This window comes from Rutilus rutilus (genome assembly GCF_951802725.1).
Source record: "Rutilus rutilus genome assembly, chromosome: 18".
In the NCBI taxonomy this organism is placed as follows: domain Eukaryota; kingdom Metazoa; phylum Chordata; class Actinopteri; order Cypriniformes; family Leuciscidae; genus Rutilus; species Rutilus rutilus.
In genome coordinates, this window is record NC_140231.1 from 32,711,940 (window position 1) to 32,735,885 (window position 23,946).

A 23,946-nucleotide genomic window follows, 5' to 3' on the forward strand; every position below is an offset into this window, starting at 1 on the left:
AGTATTTGGAGCACACGTGTGTTATAAAACTGATGAAGATGTTTTGGAGCACACGTGTCTTATAAAACTGATGAAGATGTTTTCTTAATTTGCGGGTGTTTTTTCTATTTGCATGTGTTTTCTTCAGTTGCAGCGCGTTGAGCTCTCTCACCAAAATATTTCCTTCTTTATTTGAATTTTGAAAATGTAATATGTTGATTTTAGACCCGATGGAAGTGAATGAAGACAAACATTTCAAAAACGAAGATGGAAACATAATTTCAACAATGGAGAAGAGTTTCACACAAAAACGAGCTCGAAAAACTGGAGAAGAATCTTTCACCTGCTCTGAGTGTGGAAAGAGTTACATTCAGAAAGGAAAACTTAATGTGCACATGAGAATTCACACAGGAGAAAAACCGTTCACATGCTCTCAGTGTGGAAAGAGTTTCAATCGCAAAAGTAATCTCAGTGATCATCTGTTTATTCACTCTGGAGTGAAACAATTCAGCTGTGATCAGTGTGATAAAACATTTGTTGTGGAATCAAACTTAAGAAAACACCTTAAAGTTCATTCTGCTGTGAAGCCTCACTTTTGTTCTTTTTGTGGAAAGAGTTTTTCACGACTGTATTCTTTGAAAGAGCATGAGAGTGTTCACACTGGTGTGAGACCTTATGTGTGCTCTGACTGTGGGAAGAGCTTTGTTACATCCAGCAACTTAAAAAGACACCAGAGAGTTCATACTGGAGAGAAACCGTTCAAGTGTTCACACTGTGGAAAGAGTTTCGCTCAGTCAGGATCCATGAAAGATCATGAGAGAATTCATACTGGAGAGAAGCTGCACCAGTGCTCTTCATGTGGAAAGAGATTCACCTTCTTCTCTACTCTACTGAAACACAAGCAAAAGCATTGCCCAAAGGTGTCTAAGTAAGAAAATGTTCTAGTCCAGATCATCACTTACATGTAAATAGTTAGATTTTCTCAGGGTTCCTATATGCAGTACAGACAAGTGTGGAATTTGATTTTAGTGTCTGAATATGGGAATTTGTTTGTTTCCACACTATTGCCCCATTCTATTTTCTAAAACTTAAAATTGGGAATTTCAAAAAAATACATTTGTCATACAAGATGGTCCATTAAATCATCATTTATAAGATATTTTTTGTAGAGCTGTTTAGATGATGCATTAAGATATTGAAGACTTTTTTTGCACCAGATGTTTTTCTATTGTAATATCTGAAGAACGACAAAGAGGAGATTCCTCTCATAATATGGACTCTGACAAACATCACTTAGAGAAGATGAAATTGGTCAGGAAAATTAGATATGTTCTGTGTGTCTGGCATTTCAGCCATGACATGCCTAGTTTAGTTTTACAGCTGCTATCTAGTAGTTATGAAAGAAGGTTTCATGTTAGGTATGTTACGCGTTGTGATATACCTTGTATTTTGACAAACAATTTGGTTAAAAAGTTTTAGTTAAAAAACTAATAAAAAAATGGAACGCGTCTTGGTTTAAGCTTATTTTTGTCTCGTCTCAATCCTCTGAATATGAATAAATTGCATGAGTTTCTCTGTATTTGGCAATTCTAGTTCAATAGGATGTTCCTCTAAATAACGCCATTTGCTTTCATTTCAACTAGGCCTACGTGATCTTGTTGAATCACCGTGATTCATAAACGTACACTATCGTTCAAAATATTACAATTTTTAGATAAGTACATTGTGAATCCATCTTCCAAACAAATCCAAGTTTTTGTCTTATCCTGAATCACTACAGTACGCCAATAAGAAGTGTTTATATTTGGACTATTTGGTTTAATCAGAGCGGGACGCAACCGCCGCGGAGTAACAGAGTTCCTGCGTGACTTGTCATAGACATAAACAGAGAGATTACAAGTTCTTCCGCAAGACGCGTAACTTTTTGTTTATTAAGCGCTAAAAATGACACGGATTTAATTCACGGTGTTTATCAAACTGTGAGGACTGTGATTTTAATTTTATTGGGAGAAATCAGACAACTTGCACTGAGCTGCTCGGGAAGAACTGGAGTTCTTGAGTTTTTGAGGTAAATCTTTCTTAACTCTCACATTTATTAATAGTGTAGTTATCTAACTTTAAAATGGAGTCAATTTATATTAAAATCAACAACATCTGTAAACACGCGACAGTTGGGAGTCCAGATAGGCTAAATACAGTTGCAAACTCCTTAGCAGATATTCGAAGTTTGAACATTTAGCCTATCCCTCATCAAACATATTTGGGGAGATAGATAGGCTAGTGTTTGTATCTCAAACAAGATAACCGATCTGTACTTGGTTGTCTTGTAGGCCTACAATAATAGACCTTCCTAAAATAACTGTGAAAATAAAAATGATTTTGTCAATTATTTTAGGAAGGTGACGAAAGTTAGATAGTTTAATAGGGATTGGTCTCCGCCAGTAGAGGCGCTCGAGCAACCGAAGCAATGACACACATCCGAGTCTAGGAGAAGAAGACAAGTGAGCGAGGGAAGGGAACATAAACAGGAGAAGTGGAACACAGCCGTTCATTCTGCTCTAAATCTGCTGTTTTCTGACTGTGAGTACATTTATTTATCATTTATTAGGAGAAATCTAAATAAAACTAGGAAACGAGTCAGTTAATTTAGTGAATCACACGAAATTAACTGACTGATGTTGTAAGTTACGCTCGTGATGTGAAACGTAAACTCGTTACTGACTCTTTTTCACTTAATTTGTGAGGATATATGTAATGAATAAATGAAACCTGGTAAAATTAGTTTTTAGTGCATGTTAATCATATTTAACGTAAGAGCAACACAAAAATCAGCTCAGGGCTCGAAATGAACCTTTTTACTTGGTAGCACTGGGAACAAAAAGTCAGGAGCACCCACCAAAAATGAAGGATCCAGAGAGTATATTCAACTACACACTTAATGTTATTTCTGTGTTACAACTATTCTTATTATCACAGAAGAACTTGAATTGGAACTAGAATTAAAGATTATAGTTTGGATATAAACACATGGTGTCTACAGAAGCAATCAAAATAGAGAAAAGCACCTTTTGAAAGTAACATGTAGCTTCAAATAACAATTGTATCGATTACATTGTTACACTACTAGGTGGCGACAAGTGACTTAAACAAATGTATTATTGAATTATTCATTCAAGAGATAGATGAAAAAATGCTGATTCATCCATTAACAAGCAAAGTATTTATTATATACTTTATATTTATTTTAATTAATATTTTATAAATTTTAAATAAATTAGAAAAAAATCTTTAAAATAAACATGCTTATAATTTAGAATCTGCAATCCTATTACAGTATTTTTCACAAGTAAAGTAATTGTTTAAAAATATATGAATAAAAAGGAAGTAAACACTGTAACATTGCACTCAGTAATCTGATAATATTGTGTGCACTGGTAATCATATTTTTTCAAATAAAGACAAGGTAACGCTAATATAACATACAGCACACAGTGAAAACGATATGAATATGACACAGTGGGCAAATGGATAGCATAGCATATTTTAAAATGAAGGATTTAAAGTTTTTCGATTGCGACTCCTGAAGCTGATCTGTTTGCATTCACTCACTTCGCACGGACCGACCGTCACTCGCAGTCACACGTTTATGCAGGCTACAAATGCACACTTCACAAGATATCACAGCTGGATTCCATTAAATCTGCAAGGTTTGTGAAATTCAGAGATTTGTTTAAATTATGTTACCAGTTTTGTCTAACAAAGTATTAGATATGACTGACAGAGATCATAAACTAATGAAGACGGAGAATGTGAGTGAGCGCTGTGTGATCAGGCGCTGCTGTTCTCTTCTCAGGCGCTGGTGTTCTCAGCGCCGCCGTCAAAATAAAAGTCATGCTTCCAACACATCGACCAATCAGAAAAACTGATCGGCCGATGCCGATATTTTAAAAGTGCCAAATATCGGCCGATATATTGGCCTTGGCGATATAGAGCTTTAGCACTCTCTCCCAGTACAGTTATATTTTCAGTCAGAGAAACAGAGGAAGCTCCCGCAAAAACATTGTTTTATTTTATGATAGTCCGATATAAAGAGTAATGTAAGGCTACTGACAGATCAAATAAAAAGATGATTGTGTTAGCCTCTATAATTTGTCTGATTTCTTCAAGTGTTCATATTTACCATGTTTACTATGGTAATGGTTAGTGTGCATAGTCTTTTGCATGGCGTATAAATATTTCTACCTTATAGACCTTATGTAGCCCCGCCCCTTTTCAGCACTGCGCTCGTTGTCTTCTGTCTTCCGGTCTGTATTTTCACAGCGATCTTGCGTATTTATGAATGAACGGCTCGTTTTAAAATATTTCCGGTCTACTGACATTTAAGACATCTGCTTTAAACATTACAATCCTCATGATAACTTTAATTAACTTTACATAAAGTAAATCCACTTCTCCTGCTAATTACTCCTGGACAGCGATGCCATAGAAATATACAGAGTGACTCCAAAAACGGAAGTTCAAAGACAATATTCTAAGTGAAAGTGAAAGAGAGTGGGAGTGATTGACAGCTAATATTAACCAATCTAAAATCTGCTTTAAAGTTAAGCACATAAGGATGAATTTGATTGGTTGTGTAACGTTGGATAGAATGATGGTCCGGCCATCGTGTATCAGCGCACATAAGGTACACACTGTGCAGTAATTTGCAAACGTTTTGTAGATAAAGTGGGAGAGAGGCCGCACTATGCATATATATACTTTATTTTCGGCACGTGCCTAAACGCGTCTGTGCAAAATAAAGTATATATATGCATAGTGCGGCCTCTCTCCCACTTTATCTAATTATCTAGGCCAGCACTCTTAAAGTTTACAAGTATATATACATTGAGTGAAGCCTGCTCCTTTCCACATTTACAAACGTTTTGTAGAGGAATGAAAACAGGTCGCACCACAACCATTATTTGCACTCACACAAATGCTCCCAAATATATTTTTAGGTCGCACAGATTAAATTTCAGGAGCATATGTGAGCCTTGCAGTAGGGCTGAACGATTTTGGAAAATAATCGAATTGCGATTTTATTTATTTATTTATTATTTTTTTACCAATATTGCGATTTAATATGCGATTACTTTTTAAGTTCTTTATCTTCTGAATTATTCGACAAAGACAAGCAATAAATCATTGTATAGTAGGGATGGGAATCTTTAGGCACCTCATGATCTACTTAATTAATCTTATTAATAACACTTAAAATCTTTATTTAATTACATGTTATTTAATTTAATTTTTTTAAATAATTATTACAAAAATTATTAATTATTAATCATGTTAAGAATTTTAATTTTAACTTTTGCGGTTAAAAAATCGTGTTTCATCATATTGCGATATTATCGCAAATGCAATTGATCGTTCAGCCCTACCTTGCAGCTGGAAGAGTTGAATAGTTTCTAAACAGTTTGAGCAAAACACTTAAAGCTGAATAATTGAGAGCGATTGTTATAGGGATAGCATTGTTACATTATTCCAAATAAATAAAGATTCACAAATAAATGTAAAGATTTTAACAAAAATGAATCAAATTCAAAAATAAATAAAATTAGATTTGCAAATAAATAAAATATTTACAAATGTGTATATGTTACAAACACAACTCTGCCTGGCATTCATTCGTGAGTCGCTTCCTGTTAATTTGTAGATCCCTACACGCATTTGTGGATTTTGAAACATTTCTAGCATCAAGACCTGCACACTAATCCACAAATAAATGGACTCCACCCACCGTAAGTAGATTAAGCCAATCAGATCACAGCCATTTGCGCTGACCAATCATCATAGAACGCTCTCACTCCAACCACAATAAGGGCGTTCCTTCCCTGAAATAACTTTGCTCATTCATCTGCATTGGCTCAAATAGGAAGTATAAGGTACTAAAGGTCACTCCTCTGCTCAAGAAGCCTTCACTAGATCCTTCTGTTGTAAACATTTTTTGGCCTATCTCTGTCTTACCTTTCATTTCTAAGCTATTGGAGAAAATTGTGCTAGATCAGCTCCAACAATTTTTGTCAAATAATTGTGTATATGAGGTTTTTCAATCTGGTTTTAGGTCTGCTCACAGCACTGAGTCTGCCCTCCTTAGAGTGCTAAACGATATTTATCTCTCTACTGATTCCGGAAATACTTCTTGTTCTCTTAGATCTTTTGGCAGCTTTTGCAACCATTGACCACCCTACTCTTTTATCTACACTGTAAAAATAAAAGGTGCCTGGAGGAACCTTTTGGGGTTCTTCACTTTGCCACACTGGCGGAACCATCTGTAGATCCTCTAGGCACCCTTTAAAAAGGCGCGGTTCTCTGAGGAACCACAGGTTTCCCGAGGAACTGTTATATTAGGCACTGTGTGGATTGTTTTTAATATAGTGGATTGTGTTTTTATTTCACGTTGTTACTATAGCCGCTTTTCCACCGAAATTACCCGGAACAATTTGTCCCAGGAACTTTTTTCCCAGGAACCTTTCTTGCCCCAGACCGGTTGCTTTCTGCGTTTACACCGCGGTCTAAAGTACCGGGAAGGTAAACTGCGCGCAACTGCTCCTCCCAGTCTGCGACGGACAGTAATCAGTTTTGAGCGCCACATTTATAAGTTTGGAGGAGATTCAAACTGTGTTGCAGTTATTGGTTTACTAACGAGGTAATTAACATAACAAAATAGACGAGCACTGATACTAAAGCGTGTTCAGAAAGCTTGTATGCGTATAAAATTAAGACAAGGTACGTTGTGAGATGACTGGGAATAACGCGCAAAAATTTCCTTTTGCGTAAATACTCTTTAAAAAAAGCCTGAACCCCGTCTATCAATCATAAATAGTGACAGTCTTGTAAATAGTTGTTTGTTACACCTCAATGCGCTATTTCAATCCTGTTATAGTAAATTTGTAACATGGTTTGCCTTGCAATAGATGACAATGTGTACACATAATGACTTAATATTAAAAGCTGTGGCAGAAAAGAGACGAGCACTGATAAAGCGTGTTCAGAGCTCTTAATGCTAACGTTAGATATAAAATTGTATGTTATCAGCTATTGCGGACATTGGCCGTGAGATGGCTGTGACGAACGCGCAGAAAGTTTCCTCTTCCACAAATACCCAAATAATAAAGCCTGAAACTCGTCGCCAGTCCCCCAGTTTTTTTTAATTAAATTCCATATTTGCAGACAGACAACTTTACTGCATGAAGCCACTTTTTAAAAGGGAGGTTAAAAATAAAGAAAATGCTGCGTGGAGTCATCCAACCAAAATGCGGCGTGAACACAACCAATCAGCTTGTGCAGCGCACAAGTCCCACCCCTGAAAGTTCCTGAACTTTGAAAAAGTACTACCTCGTGAGCAGGGACTATCGGAGGGGGAAATATTTACCCGGAACTTCATTTTAGACCCTGGTTCCTGCGGTGTAAACACATCGAGTACCAGCCCAAAGTTCCTAGTTCCTGGGGAAAGTTCCTGCGGTGGAAACGCGGCTTTAGGTTACCATTAACTTCTATTATAATAAACAAACTGTACCAAATACAAAATAAAAATTGTTTATTACATATTTTAGATCCATTTTAATACATACACATGCACTTGAAAAAAAAGTTAGTAATAGATTAATATCAATGAATAGAATACACACAAAAAAAGTATACTACATAAGGAACACGAATAATCAACCATGTATATACAATAGGCTATACAAGAAAAGACATCTCAATAAAAAGCATGAAAACACATGTTCAATGTAATAAATCGATGTAAAAAAAATGAAAAAATAATTGACATTAACCTTATTAAAAATGTGCATCTTCACTTAACTTAAGTTTTGTTAAGCTTGTTAAGTCTGACGTCACTGTTTCCACATCCAAAAGCTCTGTAAGATGCCAAAAACAAACAAACAGTGCTAATATACATTCATTGTGCTGTAATATTCCTGAAAATTATTATCCTAACTTTTATCTCTATACCGAAATCTCAGATTGTTAGTTATTCAGCTATTTTGAATCGTAAAATATTGAAGTCTGGGATGCCTTGAGACAGGAGACTGTAATGTACATTATGGCTTTTGAAAAGCTTAAATGTGTGACTTAAATCAACAGTGCTCATAAATGGTTGTTGAGTATTTTCACTAGAAACAAAATAGAGGAAGTAGAAGTAGATGCACCCTAGTGGCAGCAACATTTATTTTACAGCCAGGGTAGTCTAGCAACTCTCTGTTGACTTTCGAGCTGGAACAACCAAACTCTAGTCAGGCCAATCAAATTGTGTATAGAGTCGGTGGGCGGGCTTAACATAATGACGGCAGAGTTGTGACGGTTCTGCGTGAATTCCCTGCTACTCGAAAACAAAGAATGGCGGCTGCTGCTGGCGAACAGTGGTCTTTAGATTTGGCTTTGGCCGCGACTCTGGAGGACTTGGAATTAAACTTTTCTTTGAGAAAAGAACAAAGACCGGCACTTAAGTCATTCTTACAAAAGGAAGATGTGTTCGTAGTTTTGCCAACCAGATACGGCAAAAGTTTAATCTATCAACTAGCTCCACTGGTGGGAAAACGCTCTGGTTGGTTGGTTGTAGCGCTATCCTATTGCGTGCAGAGGGAATTTGAAAGACAACAGTTTATCCCACCCCTCGGATTGAGCTGTGCCAATGCCAGACCTAACATCTTGATGTAAGTCTGGCTTGCCACAAGTTGCCAGGCTAAGAAGTAGAGGCTTTGACCGGGAAACAGTATTCCTTATGTATAGGGTTGGGAACCAAAAACCGGTTCTTATCCAGAACCAGTTCTTATCCAGAACCAGTAGTGTTTTTTGAAAAATACCGGAACCGTGCGAAATTCCTAAGTTTCGGTTCCAAAAACGGTTCTGGGCCGATGTGTAGGCGAAGTGCTGGGAGCTTATCCTTTAATAGCGACGTCTCACACTCACCTCATGAATATTAAAATAGTAATGAAAGCACTCGCACTACTCATATACGTTTTGAGAGAGAGAGAGAGAGAGAGAGAGAGAGACGATCTCGATTCAAACACCCACGCGATCTTATTCCTAAATGACAAAAACTTCACACTGGAACATTCAAATCTGTTTGCGCTGTCGCTGAGAGAGCAGTTATGAAACAGCTTTACTTTCACAATCTTTTCAACAACACAGTATCGGTATTTCGGTGTTACAAATATTCGAATGATCACAGAAGTACTGAAATAAAAGTTTATAGTTCGAGAATAAACACTGATGTCTACGGTAGCAACCAAAACAGAGTAAATCACCTTTTGAAAGTCGCTTCAAATAACGAAAATTCGCTTCAGAATTGACTAAATGTATATAATGAGCGAGTACATCATGAATGCCTTTTTTCAAACCGTATTTTTGTCTTATCCTGAATCACTACGGTAAGCCTGTAATAAGCGTTTATCGGACTACTTTACCCCGGCACCGCTGCGGAGTAGCACAGTGCCTGAGTGACTCACGCGCGTCATAGAAATAAACAAAGTAGCTCCGGTTACAATGTTCTTCCGCAAGATGCATGCAGTTGTTTATTTAACTGCTAGAGCGCTGATTCATCCCGTAATGAAGTGAAGTCTTTATGAATCAATCATTCAAATCGAAATATTATGTTTCACCTGTCTGGATCTGGATATTCTTATTCTTATTCTTACAAGGGATATTCTATCCCTTCTGAGAGGGTATTCTCCACTGCTGGAGATACAATAAGCTATAGTAGAGGTCCCAAATTATCCTAGAGAATGCAGAAATATTTATTTTCCTTCAGAAAAAGTAAATATTTTTGCAAAAATTGCTAAATAATATGTTGAATTTGTTTACATTACCAGTCTGTTAAACTCATTTGACAAGTATAAGAAATAAACACAAAAAGGATTGTGCATTTTCCCCTTACTATTTTTTTTATTTTTTATTAGTTGTTTTAATAATTTGTATTGAATGGGAACCGGAAAATGTCTTACGATTCCCAACCCTACTTATGCATAATATTTATTGGCCAGTAAAGGGCTTTAAAAGGGTATTTGAGAGAATGAGGGCACCTGTAAATATACCAAAATAGACCAAACTATAATAACCACTTGTGTTATTCATAACAAATGTCAATGTCGAAAGCAGGAATCAGCTAAATTAGTTATCAGCAATTTGAAGACAGTTGTACACAATACATTGAATTGAATGATTAAAAAAATAAGTCAATGATTTCCATTTGTGGCATAAAGTTCATTATATTATTTAGCATCGCGGCCAGAGGTGTAGTGGTAAAAAAAGAGGTGGGTAAACTATAAATTCTGGTGGACCACGACGTGGTCACCCGGTAAGGTGGGCCACTCCCTACCGGTGTATGTGTATCCTGATGACATCGCTATAGGCTATCATTTGATGGTACTACCAAGGGTATCACTGGTTGTTCCCTCATCATAGGTCACACAATCACTATTCAATTCATACATTAATCTAAGTTCTTGTTAAAGAGACTCAAGAAGGAATAATATGGTTGAAATCTATCAAGTTTACTAAATGACAAAACAGAGAGAACAGAAATATTTAAGAGAGATAGAGAAGGGAGGCTTATATCCAGGGCTTCAAATACAATGCACTTGTACATAATGATTAGGGATTTGGGATTATTTTCATTGTCGATTAATCTGTTGAATATTTTCTTGATTAATCGATTAGTTGTTTGGTCTATAATATGTCAGAAAAATGTGGATCAGTGTTTCCCTGTAGAGGGAAAAGTCTTTAACCTGGTGCAGGCTTGATTCCCTCTGAATCTCTTGTACAGTTGGGTTTCGACATGCTCCCTAGTCCCTACATTAAACCAGGTGCCTGTAATGAATAAAAATAAATAAAAATAAAAACGTTCCTGTTGCGGCTGCTATTGAAAAGGCCGAAAATATGCCGTCCCGCCCCTCCGTGTTCGGCGATCAGGTTTCATTCTCGCGCAGCTTGTTTAGTAATTTGACGAGCGTGTCTTTTCCACTCCGTGTGTGCGCCGTTCTCTTTGTTCCGTGTGTGTGTGTATGTCGGCGCGCTGCGCTCTCTGCTCAATGTTCCGCTCTGTGTTTGTTGCGCGTTCTGCTCTGTTGTTAACGGCCCAAATGCTCGAATCATGTACCGATCGACGATCACGCACTGGAAAAGCAAAATCCGCTCAAATAACGTGAAATTTAGAGGTGGATAAACGCACTTTGGAGGTGGGTAAACGCTATTTCCGAAATTTGGGAGGTGCGTAAACGGCGTTTACGTGCGTTTAGCCTCCACTACATCTCTGATCGCAGCTAAAACCTTCATACCACATACTGTGCAATAAACAAGTGGAAAACACTGTAAAGACGTAGTAATGTATAATACATTTAGTTTATATATGTATGTGTTTGAATATATAGTAAGTAGACTATGTGACTTATAGTACCAACCAGTACCAACGTTATACAGAGTTTCCTGGCATTGTTTATTTTCTTTGTCTTTTTCCTTGTGTGGTATTGCTGTGCGTTCATAACTATAAACCACTTTTATGTGTAATATCCACGCAAACCTGTCTTCGACTTTTATGGCCGAAGTTCACTATGGAGTAGCTGCAGTTCTTTCTAACTGAAGAATTAGGCCAGTTGAGTTCCAACCATCCCACTGCGCACAGAATATCCCACAAATTGGTCTTTCGAGCCGGATCGGGACATCAGCTGCGCTATGGCTACATCTAGAGCAGGGGTGTCCAAACTCAGTCCTGGAGGGCCACTGTCCTGCAGAGTTTAGCTCCAACCCCAATTGAACACACCTGAACCAGATAATCAAGGTCTGATTACAAGTCAGGAAAGCTGCATCACTTAAGGCGGGCATACACTGTGCGATTTTCGTCCGATTTTGAGCCGAATTCTGACTCGTGCGACTCTTTTTCGGGTCGGGCCGATTTTCAGCTTTGTCGTGCGTCGTTTGTCGTGCAGTGTTCATACAGTGTACAGGGGGAAACGAGAGGCGATTAACCTCTCACGACTGGCAATCGGATGGTCGGATGAATTTCTGGCATGTTAGAAATTTTGGTCGCTCCTCGTGACTATATCGCACAGTTGAAGCAGAGCTACGAACCGATTGCCCTAAACGCAGTGTTTTTTCCCTCACTGCGCCTGCGCGAAAACAGTTTCATCTGCAGCAATAAAAACAAAAAAAAAGAAAGAAAAGGGAGATAGGCCTATTTAAGTTCTGTAGTTCAAAGCTACAAATAACTGTTGCTTACCTCCAGTTTGTGTTGCAAAATGGATTAACCATTACCCACTTCTTCCAAGCCACCTGCGATGTACACTTTGCCTCTTTTATTGTTAAAAAATGTTTTTGAAATAAAGCTGTTTTTAATTTTCATTGATGAATTATTGCAGTGGTCGGACATAGACTGTTAATAATTAATTATATGTATATAATTCATTGTAATCGACCTAAATGTTTTAGACAATTTTCGATGAGGAGAAGTAAGCTTCTATGTAATATTTTATTATCCTCACAGCGCGTTGGTTATGCGGTGATGCGCTATGAAATTGTTGCGTGGCAATTTAATTATAATAGCCTATCACTTTAATAATAAAAGTAGCCTAGGCCTTCCCTAATAATAATAATAATAATAATAATAATAATAATAATAATACAATAATATTAGTCTACTAATAATTTAATATATAAATTGGAAATGCTAAATCTTCTTGATATTGATAGCTGATGCTTGTTTTGACAATATCTCTGGATAGGCTGATATCGTCCATAGGCGCAACCCGGCACGAGGATTTATCGCGCTGATTTGCGCATATTTCACACGTATAGTGTGAGCAGTCAAGTCGCAGCTCGACATTCGGACCGTACAGTGTGAGCACATAAATCCTGAGCTTTGGCTTTACATCGCATGCGATATACTCGTTCAGTGTGAGTAGGTTCCTTGCTGAAATCGCACAGACCTCGCACAGTGTATGTCCGCCTTTAGAGGCCCAGTGGAAAGATTTAAGCAGTGAGCTTCAAATCAGAATGGACAGTGCAAGACAGGCATCTTTTGCATCTAGATCTCCTGCTTACGGACACTACGAGAGTCTTCCTCACATTGAAGTCAATAACACTGGATTAGAACCCTCTGTGACTGTAGCATCGTCCCCACAGTATGAGGAAACGATTTACCACGAGCCCTCCATGCAGCTGCAGTCGCAACCAAGCATACATGCACCTAATATAGCTTGTGTATCTTCCCTGCCAGGGCCTCAGCCTCAGAGACCATTTGCTGAACTCCGACGATCAGACTTATCCTACAGCTGCTCAGCCTATTCAGCCGGCCTATCCTCAGATACAGCCACCGCATCAATCAGCTGCTGTACAGCCTGCGCATTCTTATGTGCAACCCCAACGTCAGCCAGTTGCTGTACCATCTGCGCCAGCCTCACTGCAGCCACAATACCAACATATAGTGCCAGCTCCAGCCTGTTCCAGCGCAACCAGCGATGCATCCTCAACGTCCTCAATCACTGCCTCTGCCTCCACCTCTTTGTCCTGTACCACAACCACAGTATTATTATCCTGTCAATCCTGTGGCACCTGGACTGATGGAAATGTTGGCCATTGCATCCTCCTATGGCATACCCAAACCAAAACTGGCAGTCTTCTCCTCAGGGAAAGAGAGTGATTTTCTTATGCTCAAGAAAGGATTGGATAGAATCCTTGGCCCACACAGACATCTAACAGAGGACTATAAATATCTTTTGGATCATCTACATCTGCCCGCTGCTTACCAGGTAGCTAAGAGATATGTCAACAGCCCATTTCCCTACACCAGTGCCATGCAAGCTCTTAAACAGAGATACTGTCAACCAAGACAGTTAATTCAGAGCGAGCTGAGAGCTATCCTCAATGAACTAGCTATTCGACCAGGTGATGTGCAGGGATTTGAAGACTTTTTGGCAGCTGTTAACACACTGGTGGGCATGTTGAACACAATGGATGGACCCTCCAGATACAAACTGCAGTGTGGCTCCCACGTTGACACTTTACTGACCAAACTGCCTGTCAATTATAGAGACTCATTCATAGAGTACTGTCTCAACAAGCACATCATTGTGAGCGGCAGTTCCAGGACTTGCACACTGCCAGAATTTGCTGAGTGGCTGGAAAGGAAGGCTCAAGCCATTCAAATATCTAGGTGTGTAACAGGGCCAGTGCATAGAGAGCCCATTCGGCGAGAGCAGAAACCTCTTTCATATCCCAAAGCCAACGCAGCCACAATTCTCACAGGCAGTGAACAACCTAAAGTAATCAATTTGTCCTCCAGCTCCCCCACAGACACTAAAATGGCAGCTACAGCTAAAAAGCGGGATCGCTTTAATCCCTTTTGTCCCTACTGCAACAACCATGAGCATTATCTCAATGCTTGTGCAGCCTTTTGTAAGTTGAACCACTCACAAAGAGGAAGCTGGATTTAAGAAAACAAAATAAATGCTGGAGGTGTGGACGAGGTCACAAACAGGACAGCTGCACGCTCAAGAAAACTTGCTCTACCTGCGGAGGACTCCACCTGTCTGTTCTGCATGAAGTTGCAGTTGCTGCGGAAAACCAAAGCATACTCACAGTGAGCACAGCCACTTCTCAAGTTTACTTGGATCAGGCCAGTCATTCAGGCAGAGTGATGTTGAAAGTTGTCCCAGTAAGACTTTGCAGTGGTAAAAGGTTCATGGACACACATGCTGTGTTAGATGATGGTTCGGAAAGAACAATTATTCTGCTAACAGCAGTCAAACATCTAGGCTTGAGAGGGTCATAAGTAACTTTGACTCTCAGAACAATAAGACAAGACATTGTTCAGCTAAGAGCAAATGCAGTCTCCTTTGAGGTATCTGCGATATCACACCCAAATGTGAAACCTCAAATCCAAAGGGTATTTACAGCTGAAGAGCTCAACCTGGCTAAACAGTCGTGTCCCATGAACTCACTGAAAAGAAGGTATGGTCACTTAAGGGACATCCCGTTGAAATGTTTCACTAAAGTGCAGCCTTTGCTACTCATAGGATCAGATTATCCACAGCTGATCACACCAAACTGCCCAATCCATATGGGACCGCTTGGAAGTCCTGTAGCAGTACACACTCTTCTTGGCTGGACAGTTCAAGGGCCAACAACCTTTCTCCAGCAACCCTCAAATGTAAGCTCATGCCTCCACACCACATTCCCTCTTCCTACGCAAGAGTTACGTCAACATGTTGAGCGGTTGTGGCAGCTTGACCTACTGCCACTAAGGAATGAGAAAGAAGTAGTCCGCTTCAGGCAATATAAAGCTGCATTTGCAATGTTGGAGGAGAAAACGGTGCATTACAGTTGATGGTGCAACCCATTATACTACCCCATTACTTCATAAGCAAGACGCGGCTAAACTCCAAGCACCACCAAACGCTGTCATAGCTCTTTTAAGAGCTACAGAACGTCGCCTTGTTAATAATCCTGACCTGGCAAATGTACATGACAAAGAGACACACAAGCTTGAGGAGGCAGGTTATGCAGTTCGAATAACCAACCCAGAAGCTGACAATTCCGGTGATTCATGGTACATTCCTCACCACATTGTGCTCCACAATGACAAAGCCCGGGTAGTCTTCTATTGTTCTTTCACCTACAATCAAATCAGCCTAAATGATAATCTATTCCCTGGTCCCACTCTTGGTCCACCACTGCTGGGAGTCCTGCTCAGGTTCAGAGAGTATGCCGTTGCGATAAGTGGAGACATACGAGCCATGTTTCACCAGATCAGACTGTTACCTGAAGACCAGCCACTGCTCCGCTTTCTCTGGAGAGACATGGAAAGAGATCGCAACCCAGACATCTATGAATGGCGAGTGTTACCATTTGGGACCACCTGCAGTCCATGCTGCGCTACTTATGCCCTCCAGAGACATGTCAGAGACAACAGTGAGGACAATGAAGATGTAGTTGAGTCTGTCCAGCAGTATTTCTATGTGGACAATTGCTTACAATCTCTTCAGTCTCAGCATCAGGCTAAGAAACTCATTGACAAAATGAGAGCATTATTAGCAGCTGGTGGTTTTGACATAAGGCAGTGGGCTAGCAATGTTCCCAATGTGATTGCACATCTACCAATCCAATCCACCCATCAGTGCCAGTAGAAGATTCAGAAGAACTCCGTAAATCTACATTCTGTGGTAATGTTACAATCAGTCATGCCTCTTTACCTGATGTAGAAACTCTGAATCATGGGACGACCTCATCATGACCACATTTCAGTCTCTGGGGCGGCAGCACCCCCTATGTCTGCCACAGAACGTATAGAGACTGAAACTGCTGTACTTAGACATGCACAGACTGAAAGTTTTCCTAAGGAAGTGTATGCCCTTAAAGCCAATAAATCTGTGCATTCAAACAGTTGATTTCACTCCCTTGCTCCAACTTTGGATTCTCACCTTAATCTGATTAGAGTGGGTGGTAGATTACGCAAAGCTGCAACACTGCCAGAGGATGCACTTCACCCTATTGTGTTGGCACCAGAACACCCCATAACTAAACTGTTAATCCAAGACTTTGATAACCGCCTAATGTATGCAGGTCCAGAAAGAGTCTTCGCAGAGCTAACGCCCGTTTCACACATACTCCGTGTGCAGTCCGTATGCGGTGCGTGTTGCAGTGCTTATGCGGCACAGGAGCAGCACGCGCTATAGTGCTTTCACATATGCTGCGTTTCAGTGTGCGTAACTGATCCGCGGCTGTACCACAAGCACATACTCACTATTTGTATTTCAAATCCAGAAGTTATCAGTAACAAAAAAAATATATATATTTGTCAGCATTGCGATTCTCTTTGTACACATATACACTCTTTAATAAACGTATTCACGTTTAAGCACAATTTAAACAACGTATTATTCAATGCATTACTTCTAAATAATCATATATTAAGTCGATCAAGCAAGTGGTCAAATATTTAACCATGTACTTGTATTAAAATCGCAAACATTTTATATTAAAACTTAAAATTTACAAAAACAGCCGACTCTCATTCCTTTTCTTTTGCATTAAAACTTTAATACAATAAATCTTGCATGTCACAAAGAACTTGTTTTTCCACCTCCACGAATGAGACAAGTGTTGTTCATTATGTAGCCTTGTTGAGGTAAATTGTAGTTTTCCTTGCTTTACCCAGGTCTTAAAGTAAAAAAGATGACTGGAATTTTTTTTTTTTTAAATTAAATACATTTATGGTGAGATTACTACATTTTAATTAAACGCATTTATGGTGAAATTACTACATTTTCAGGTCAATCTGTGTTCATTTTGACCACGAAACATGCGCTGTCACTTTAATTCAGCATTTGCAGAACAGCGAAAAGAGACCCGTGAGGAAACGATCTCTGCACTGCTGTACGCGCACCGCAACTGGAATGGATCGCCGGACTGAAACCGTGTGCAGTGTGAAAGCTCTAACCTGTTAACATGGGTGCGGAAAAAAATACGCACCGCATACGCACTGCAAATGGAGTATGTGTGAAACGGGCATAAGACGAACCTATTGGGTTCTCAGACAAAGAGAAAAAATTACCAGAGACAATGTGCTGAGTGTAGGAAATGGCGTGGCAAGCCCATTGTACCTAAAATGGTAGACCTGCCTGCTTCCCGTCTGAGAATTAACCAACCTCCATTCTGGTCCACGGGAGTTGATTTGTTTTGGTCCCTATGTAGTCAAAATTGGCAGACGGCAAGAAAAGAGATGGGGCATGATATTTAAGTGTCTCACTACAAGATGCATACATCTCGACTTATGCAGCATGGATGCAGATTAATTTTTACTAGCCCTCAGACACTTCATAGCAAGGAGAGGAAAGCCCTTTGAGATCATCTGCGACAGAGGCACCAACTTCAAGGGGGGAGAGCGTGAGCTTTCTCAAGCCTTTGCCAAAATGGAACCATCACTCCAAGAGCAACTAGCCAAACAAAAAATGTCCTTCCAATTCAACCCAACTCACGCACCTCACTTCGGAGGTGTATGGGAAAGGGAAATTAAATCAGTCAAGGCTGCCCTCCAAGTTGTTCTGAAAGATCACACCGTCTCAGAGGAATATCATCTGATGTAGCAGATCCTGACCCTATTACCCCCAATTTGCTGCTTATGGGGCGGTGGGACGCTTCCCTACCTCAGGCTGTGTATGGACTTCACCTTGGGTTTGTCACCTTGTTACACTTGTGGTGTTCACGGTCAAAATTGACAGGCCTACAAAATATAGCTTATAAATCTCTCAATATACTATATTATCACCCAATATTGGATTCAATCTTTTTGTCAACTTGTTATCTTTCAATTAGGGCTGGTTTTATATTTATATTTGCATCTGATTAATTGTAGGCCTCATTTATCTGAGAGTAGGCATCTAATTTTGAGTAAAAAAAAGCATTATTTATGAATAATTTTGGAAATATTAAAGGGACACTTCAGCCATTTGCATTAAGCTTTGTATCATTAGAAACCCAGTCATATTTTTGAATGGTCGTGCATTCTTCTCTCATTTTCCCCGGAGAAGGGAGAAATATGGATTTCAGTGTTGCGGTTCCTGCTTATAATGATGTAAAAATCGTCATTTTGTGCATTCTAAGCAGGAAGTCCCATATCTTTGTAGAGGGGTTGAGGTTACAAACACTCATTCCTCATTTTTCCAGGGGGTGGGACCCACTCACGCTACAGACCTATTACAGATCAGTGGGTGGGACTTCACTTGCAGAAACTAAAAAAGCAATATCCGCCATCTTGTTTGGAAGCTAAGCTAACAGGCGCTGTCGAGCCTGATGTGAAGTTACGACAATGGTGGAAGGTACTCAATATGATATGGAAGAAGAGGATTTCAAAAGTCTGATGCTCGAATCAGATGTTCGTGACTACTTTTACGAGCCGCAATACAGCGAAGAACAGCTGAGGCTGATGGAGGAAGAGGAGGCGGCTGCTGCGGACTGTCGTGGACGAGGAGCCCGGACTGGCTCGAGCTGGGGCGGACTGGCGGGCCATGCAATAATTCACCATTTCGAAAGAAATACAAACGAGGAGTAATTCACTGAGTTCGCGAGCTAACAGGACATTTTGTGTGAAATGAATTTCAAGCTCTGGTGGTAGCTAGCCTGAGTGACTAAGAGTGATTTTTCTGATAGGCGGATACCTCATAGGCGGTGTTCTTTTATTTTTCACAGAGAAGAATTTGATCCTACCCTGAACTGCATCTAATATCCATTCATCCATCTGACATTACCACACACACGCAAACTGGCATACTGGTTTGATACCAGTATGGCATACCGCAGTGATCCTGTTTCAGAAGAATCTTTCTTTTATGTTCTTTGTTTCATCACAGTTTTCAGACAAAATATTATGACAGACTGATGGATGAATGGATATTAGATGCAGTTCAGGGTAGGATCAAATTTCTCTCTGTGAATAAGACTGTGTGTAATACTCAAAATATATATCAGATATATTAATATATATGTTGTGACAACAGGAATGTTTTTCTGTGTGTTTAAAGACTAAATGCGTTAAGTCTGCTCTGATCATCGTAGCAGCCGTCATTTAATGTTTTGCCGGAAAGGACTATAGAGTTTCTCTATTATTTCTCGGGATTCAAGGACCAAGAAGAGTCAAACAGCATCTGAGTATTTTCAGGCGGTTCTATGCCGAAAATAGTCATTTCAACTTGTTAAAGGAGAGAGAACGCCAGCTTTCATGCCTCTGATTTGTCGGCCATTTTCTGGTGTGTGACGCATCACTTATTTCAGCATTGCACTGTTTTCCTGTTCCTGTCGAGGAGACGAGGACAAAATCTTCATGTAACCTTCACACAAACTTCTCTGTGCCAGTCGGAGAGTTTCGCCGTAAAGGAGTGGAGTAACTAGTTTGACTGTGTACTTTGAAAACTGTGTCATCCGTTTGTGTCCATTATGTGCACCACCGAATTTGGGCCCCAATAAAATCCGATCGATTTTAATTTATGACAAACTATAACTCAAGATAGAGCAATTCCAATATCAGCCAGGTGAGTTGGAAGTCGAAGTTAAAACTTAAATCATGAATAGGTTTTAAATGACTACTTGAGCGAACATTTGCACCTGAATAACCTAGAGGTATTGTAAGTGTGATGATCATCTGCTAAATGGGCAACAACGACCACAATTCACTCCTTCAGTCAGTGAAGCTCCCACAGCCGTTCATGAGAGTTTAAATGCTGGGGAATATTCCCATCTTCCCATAGGAGAAGAAGCAAGCAGGAGGAATTACTCCAGGAGAAACTATTGACATACTATTGTAAAGATGGAGATTAAGGAAGAACCCTGCAGAATAAAAGATGAAGATACAGAGGAACAAATAGGTTGGTGTTTTCCTTCATTCTCTTTAATGACTGATGAGGAACATTAAGATGAAACTGAAAAAAGGACAACATTTTTGCTTGATTTTGACTTACCTAGTATATTTCATATTGTTGTCATATTTTATGGTGGTTGAGAGAACTCAACGCGCTGCAACAGAAGAAAACATGCAGAACATCTTCATCAGTTTTACAATACATGTGTGCTCCACATACTCACAACACAACAAAACAGAGAAACGCGCTAAAAACCAAATACAGAAACGCACTGCAAAAGTTCACAACAGTGCGTTTCTCTATTTTGTTGTATTGTGAGTATTTGGAGCACACATGTGTTGTAAAACTGATGAAAATGTTTTCTTAATTTGCGGATGTTTTTTCTATTTGCATGCTTTTTCTTCAGTTGCAGCGTTGAGTTGAGCTCTCTCGGCCACCATAATATTTCCTTCTTTATTTGAATTTTGAAAATGTAATATGTTGATTTTAGACCCGATGGAAGTGAATGAAGACAAACAGCATCAGTTTCAAAACCCTCATCATTTCAAAAATGAAGATGGAAACATCATTTCACAGACGGAGAAGTGTTTCACACAAAAACAAGCTCTAAAAACTGGAGAAGAATCTTTCACCTGCTCTGAGTGTGGAAAGAGTTACATTCAGAAAGGAAACCTAAATATACACATGAGAATTCACACTGGAGAAAAACCGTTCACATGCTCTCAGTGTGGAAAGAGTTTCAATCGCAAAAGATATCTCAATGATCATCTGTTTACTCACTCTGGATTGAGATCATTCAGCTGTGATCAGTGTGATAAAACATTTGTTGTGGAATCAAACTTAAAAAAACACCTTATAGTTCATGCTGTGAAGTCTCACTTTTGTTCTTTTTGTGGAAAGAGTTTTTCACATCCGAATTCTTTAAAAGTGCATGAGCGTGTTCATACGGGTGTGAGACCTTATGTGTGCTTTGACTGTGGGAAGAGCTTTATTACATCCAGCAACTTAAAAAGACACCAAAGAGTTCATACTGAAGAGAAACCGTTCAAGTGTTCACACTGTGGAAAGAGTTTCACTCAGTCAGGAAACCTGAAAGATCACGAGAGAATTCATACTGGAGAGAAGCCGCACCAGTGCTCTTCATGTGGGAATAGTTTCACCTTCTTCTCTAATCTACTGACTCATAAGAAAAAGCATTGCCCGAAGGTGTCTAAGTGAGTAAATGTTGTAGTTCAGATCATCACTTACATGTAAATAGTTTGATTTCACAGTACAGACAAGTGTGGAATTTCATTTTAGTGTCTGGATAAGTATGAAAAAAAAAATTCCACACTAATGCCCCATTCTGTATTCTAAAACTTAAAATTGAGGATTAAAAAAAAAAAAAAAAAACAAACAAACAAAAAAAACATTTGTCATACAAGATGGTCCATTAAATCATCATTTATATGACACAAACAACACGAGGTTGAAGTGTTTGATGCATTAAGATATTGAAGTTTTTTTTTTGCACCAGATGTTTTTCTATTGTAATATTTGAAGAACGACAAAGAGGCGATTCCTCTCATAATATGGACTCTGACAAACATCACTTAGAGAAGATGAAATTGCTCAGGAAAAGTAGATATGTTCTGTGTCTGTGGCAATTCAGCAGTGACATGCCTAGTTTAGTTTTACAGCTGCTATCTAGTAGATATGAAAGAAGGTTTCTTGTTATTTAAATTACACTGTGGTTAGGCTATGCCTTGTATTTTGACAAAAATTTGGTTAAAAAAAAGAAAAGCATCAATAATTAGCTGACTAATGAATTACTGGATTCAACCTTGTGATAAACATGCATTTTGTATAATATGTGAAATTACTGTAACGCCATCAGCGTTTCCCAATTTTTCAGGCAGGCTTTTTCCCTAAATGTCTCTTGACTTTTGAACGATGGCTAACGTCTAAACAACGTCAACATTTTTAAGAAAATGTATTTTCAGATTACTTGTTTTAACTTAAACTTGATTTTGTAAATAAGCTACAAACAATATATTCAATCATGAAGTCTCCTCACATTCATTCTCTATAGTTCCCTCTGTCACATTCCCCATTGATATTCCCAGGGGAGGGTCTTTGTCTCCTCAGATGTGAATCACTGCATTATTCATGATGTTTCACACCCTCCCCGCATACAGCCATTCTGACACTTAAGGCCACATCCACACGAAGCCAGAGTTTTCCCTATCCGATCTTTTTTCTCTCTTGTAATTTCCATAAACACGTTGTCTCAAGAAATAACTGCGTACACACGAAACCACTGAAACCGATTCAAAACGATGTAGTATGCATGCCAGACCAGTATGTGGCACTGTAATTTTGCCACAGAGATGGACTAAAAATGGAGAAGACTTGGACCTTGTTAACAATAGTAATAGGCTCAGTAGCTTATATTTTCTGCTCTTTTTTTAAACCAAGATCTTTATTGAATAATAAACAACCATAAATGGCCTGGTAAAAATGTCTTAATCGGAATATAAAGAAATAAGGAAATAACAAAAATACATTCAAGTAAATAATAAATAAAGAAATAAAAGAGGCTCAGTAGCTTCTGCAGAATGAACACAAGCATGTAGTCCACAGTTGTTGTTGCGTGGGGTACTGGTGTCTGACTAGGGTCGACACGCAGGGTGCTAAATATAAAGGATATCAGGGTGATATCATCGTTTCACAAAATATACGGATTGGCTGTACATGAAAACGCAAGGGTGTCGTTTTCAGATTTACTTGGACCCGGTTTAAAAAAATAGAGGTTTCAGGCTCCCGGATCCGTCTGGACGAAATGTTAATACGATACAAAATGTGCGATGTCCCATTAAAACATTCGAATGGTGTTTTCTTGTGTCTGGGCACATTTGAATTTGTTGTAGTATTAATATGAATGTAGTATATAATTTAACAGCAGGAAAGAAGGCTACATTCATATAGTGTTTGCGTGTCTCGACAGTTACAAATAAAGCCACAATAAGCTCATGGAGCGAACTTGTCAATCATCTTGATAAGTGATGTAGAGGAAACGCTGACCATAAGAGGACAGTCACTTGCATGAACACATTTTGGTAAGCTTTGAAAGGTTGTGAAAGCGAACCGTACCAAGAAGAAAATGCAACAAATTAAGTACCTGTTTCATAACAAAACAAACAATCTATAGGTGCGAGAGGTGTCGAGAGTCCAAATGAAATGGAACGTCTCTGTTACGTATGTAACCCTCGTTCCCTGAAGGAGGGAATGGAGACGTTACTGTACCACCGCTGGGAGGCCGGGTTGCGGCTTGGGGCTTGGCTCAGAAGCGAAAAGCTGAAGATGCAATTGCTCCTGCTGCTCATTATATACCCGCACTGCGTGGCAGAGCAGCTTCTACAAATCATTGCATGCCAATGTCCATTGGCTTGTTTAGTTACACTCAAAGTAGATTGTCTCTCTAAGCGAGATTCCTATTCGTCGGTCTGACGTAACTTTGAGAGACAGACTGAAATTGAATGGAGCTAGTAATTTCTAGTAATCCTGATGACTTTGATTAACTGGTCCAGGTGTA

At 39.2% G+C, this 23,946-nt stretch overlaps 1 protein-coding gene across 3 annotated transcripts in view; it reads left to right on the top strand.

Moving 5' to 3' along the window:
- The window catches only part of LOC311277848 (uncharacterized protein), a 250,745-nt gene that overhangs the window by 183,949 nt on the left and 42,850 nt on the right, over positions 1 to 23,946 (top strand). The window contains exon 8 of one of the 3 annotated variants that reach the window (XM_084388298.1): positions 205 to 1,511. The exons of 1 other annotated variant lie outside the window; for it this stretch is intronic. In XM_084388298.1, coding sequence (XP_084244424.1) covers positions 205 to 911 — 707 coding nt within the window. In that variant the 3' untranslated portion in view covers positions 912 to 1,511. Of the gene's footprint in view, positions 1 to 204; positions 1,512 to 2,469; positions 2,560 to 23,946 lie in introns of those variants that run through there. One more of the 3 variants, XM_084388299.1, reaches the window with a different exon arrangement.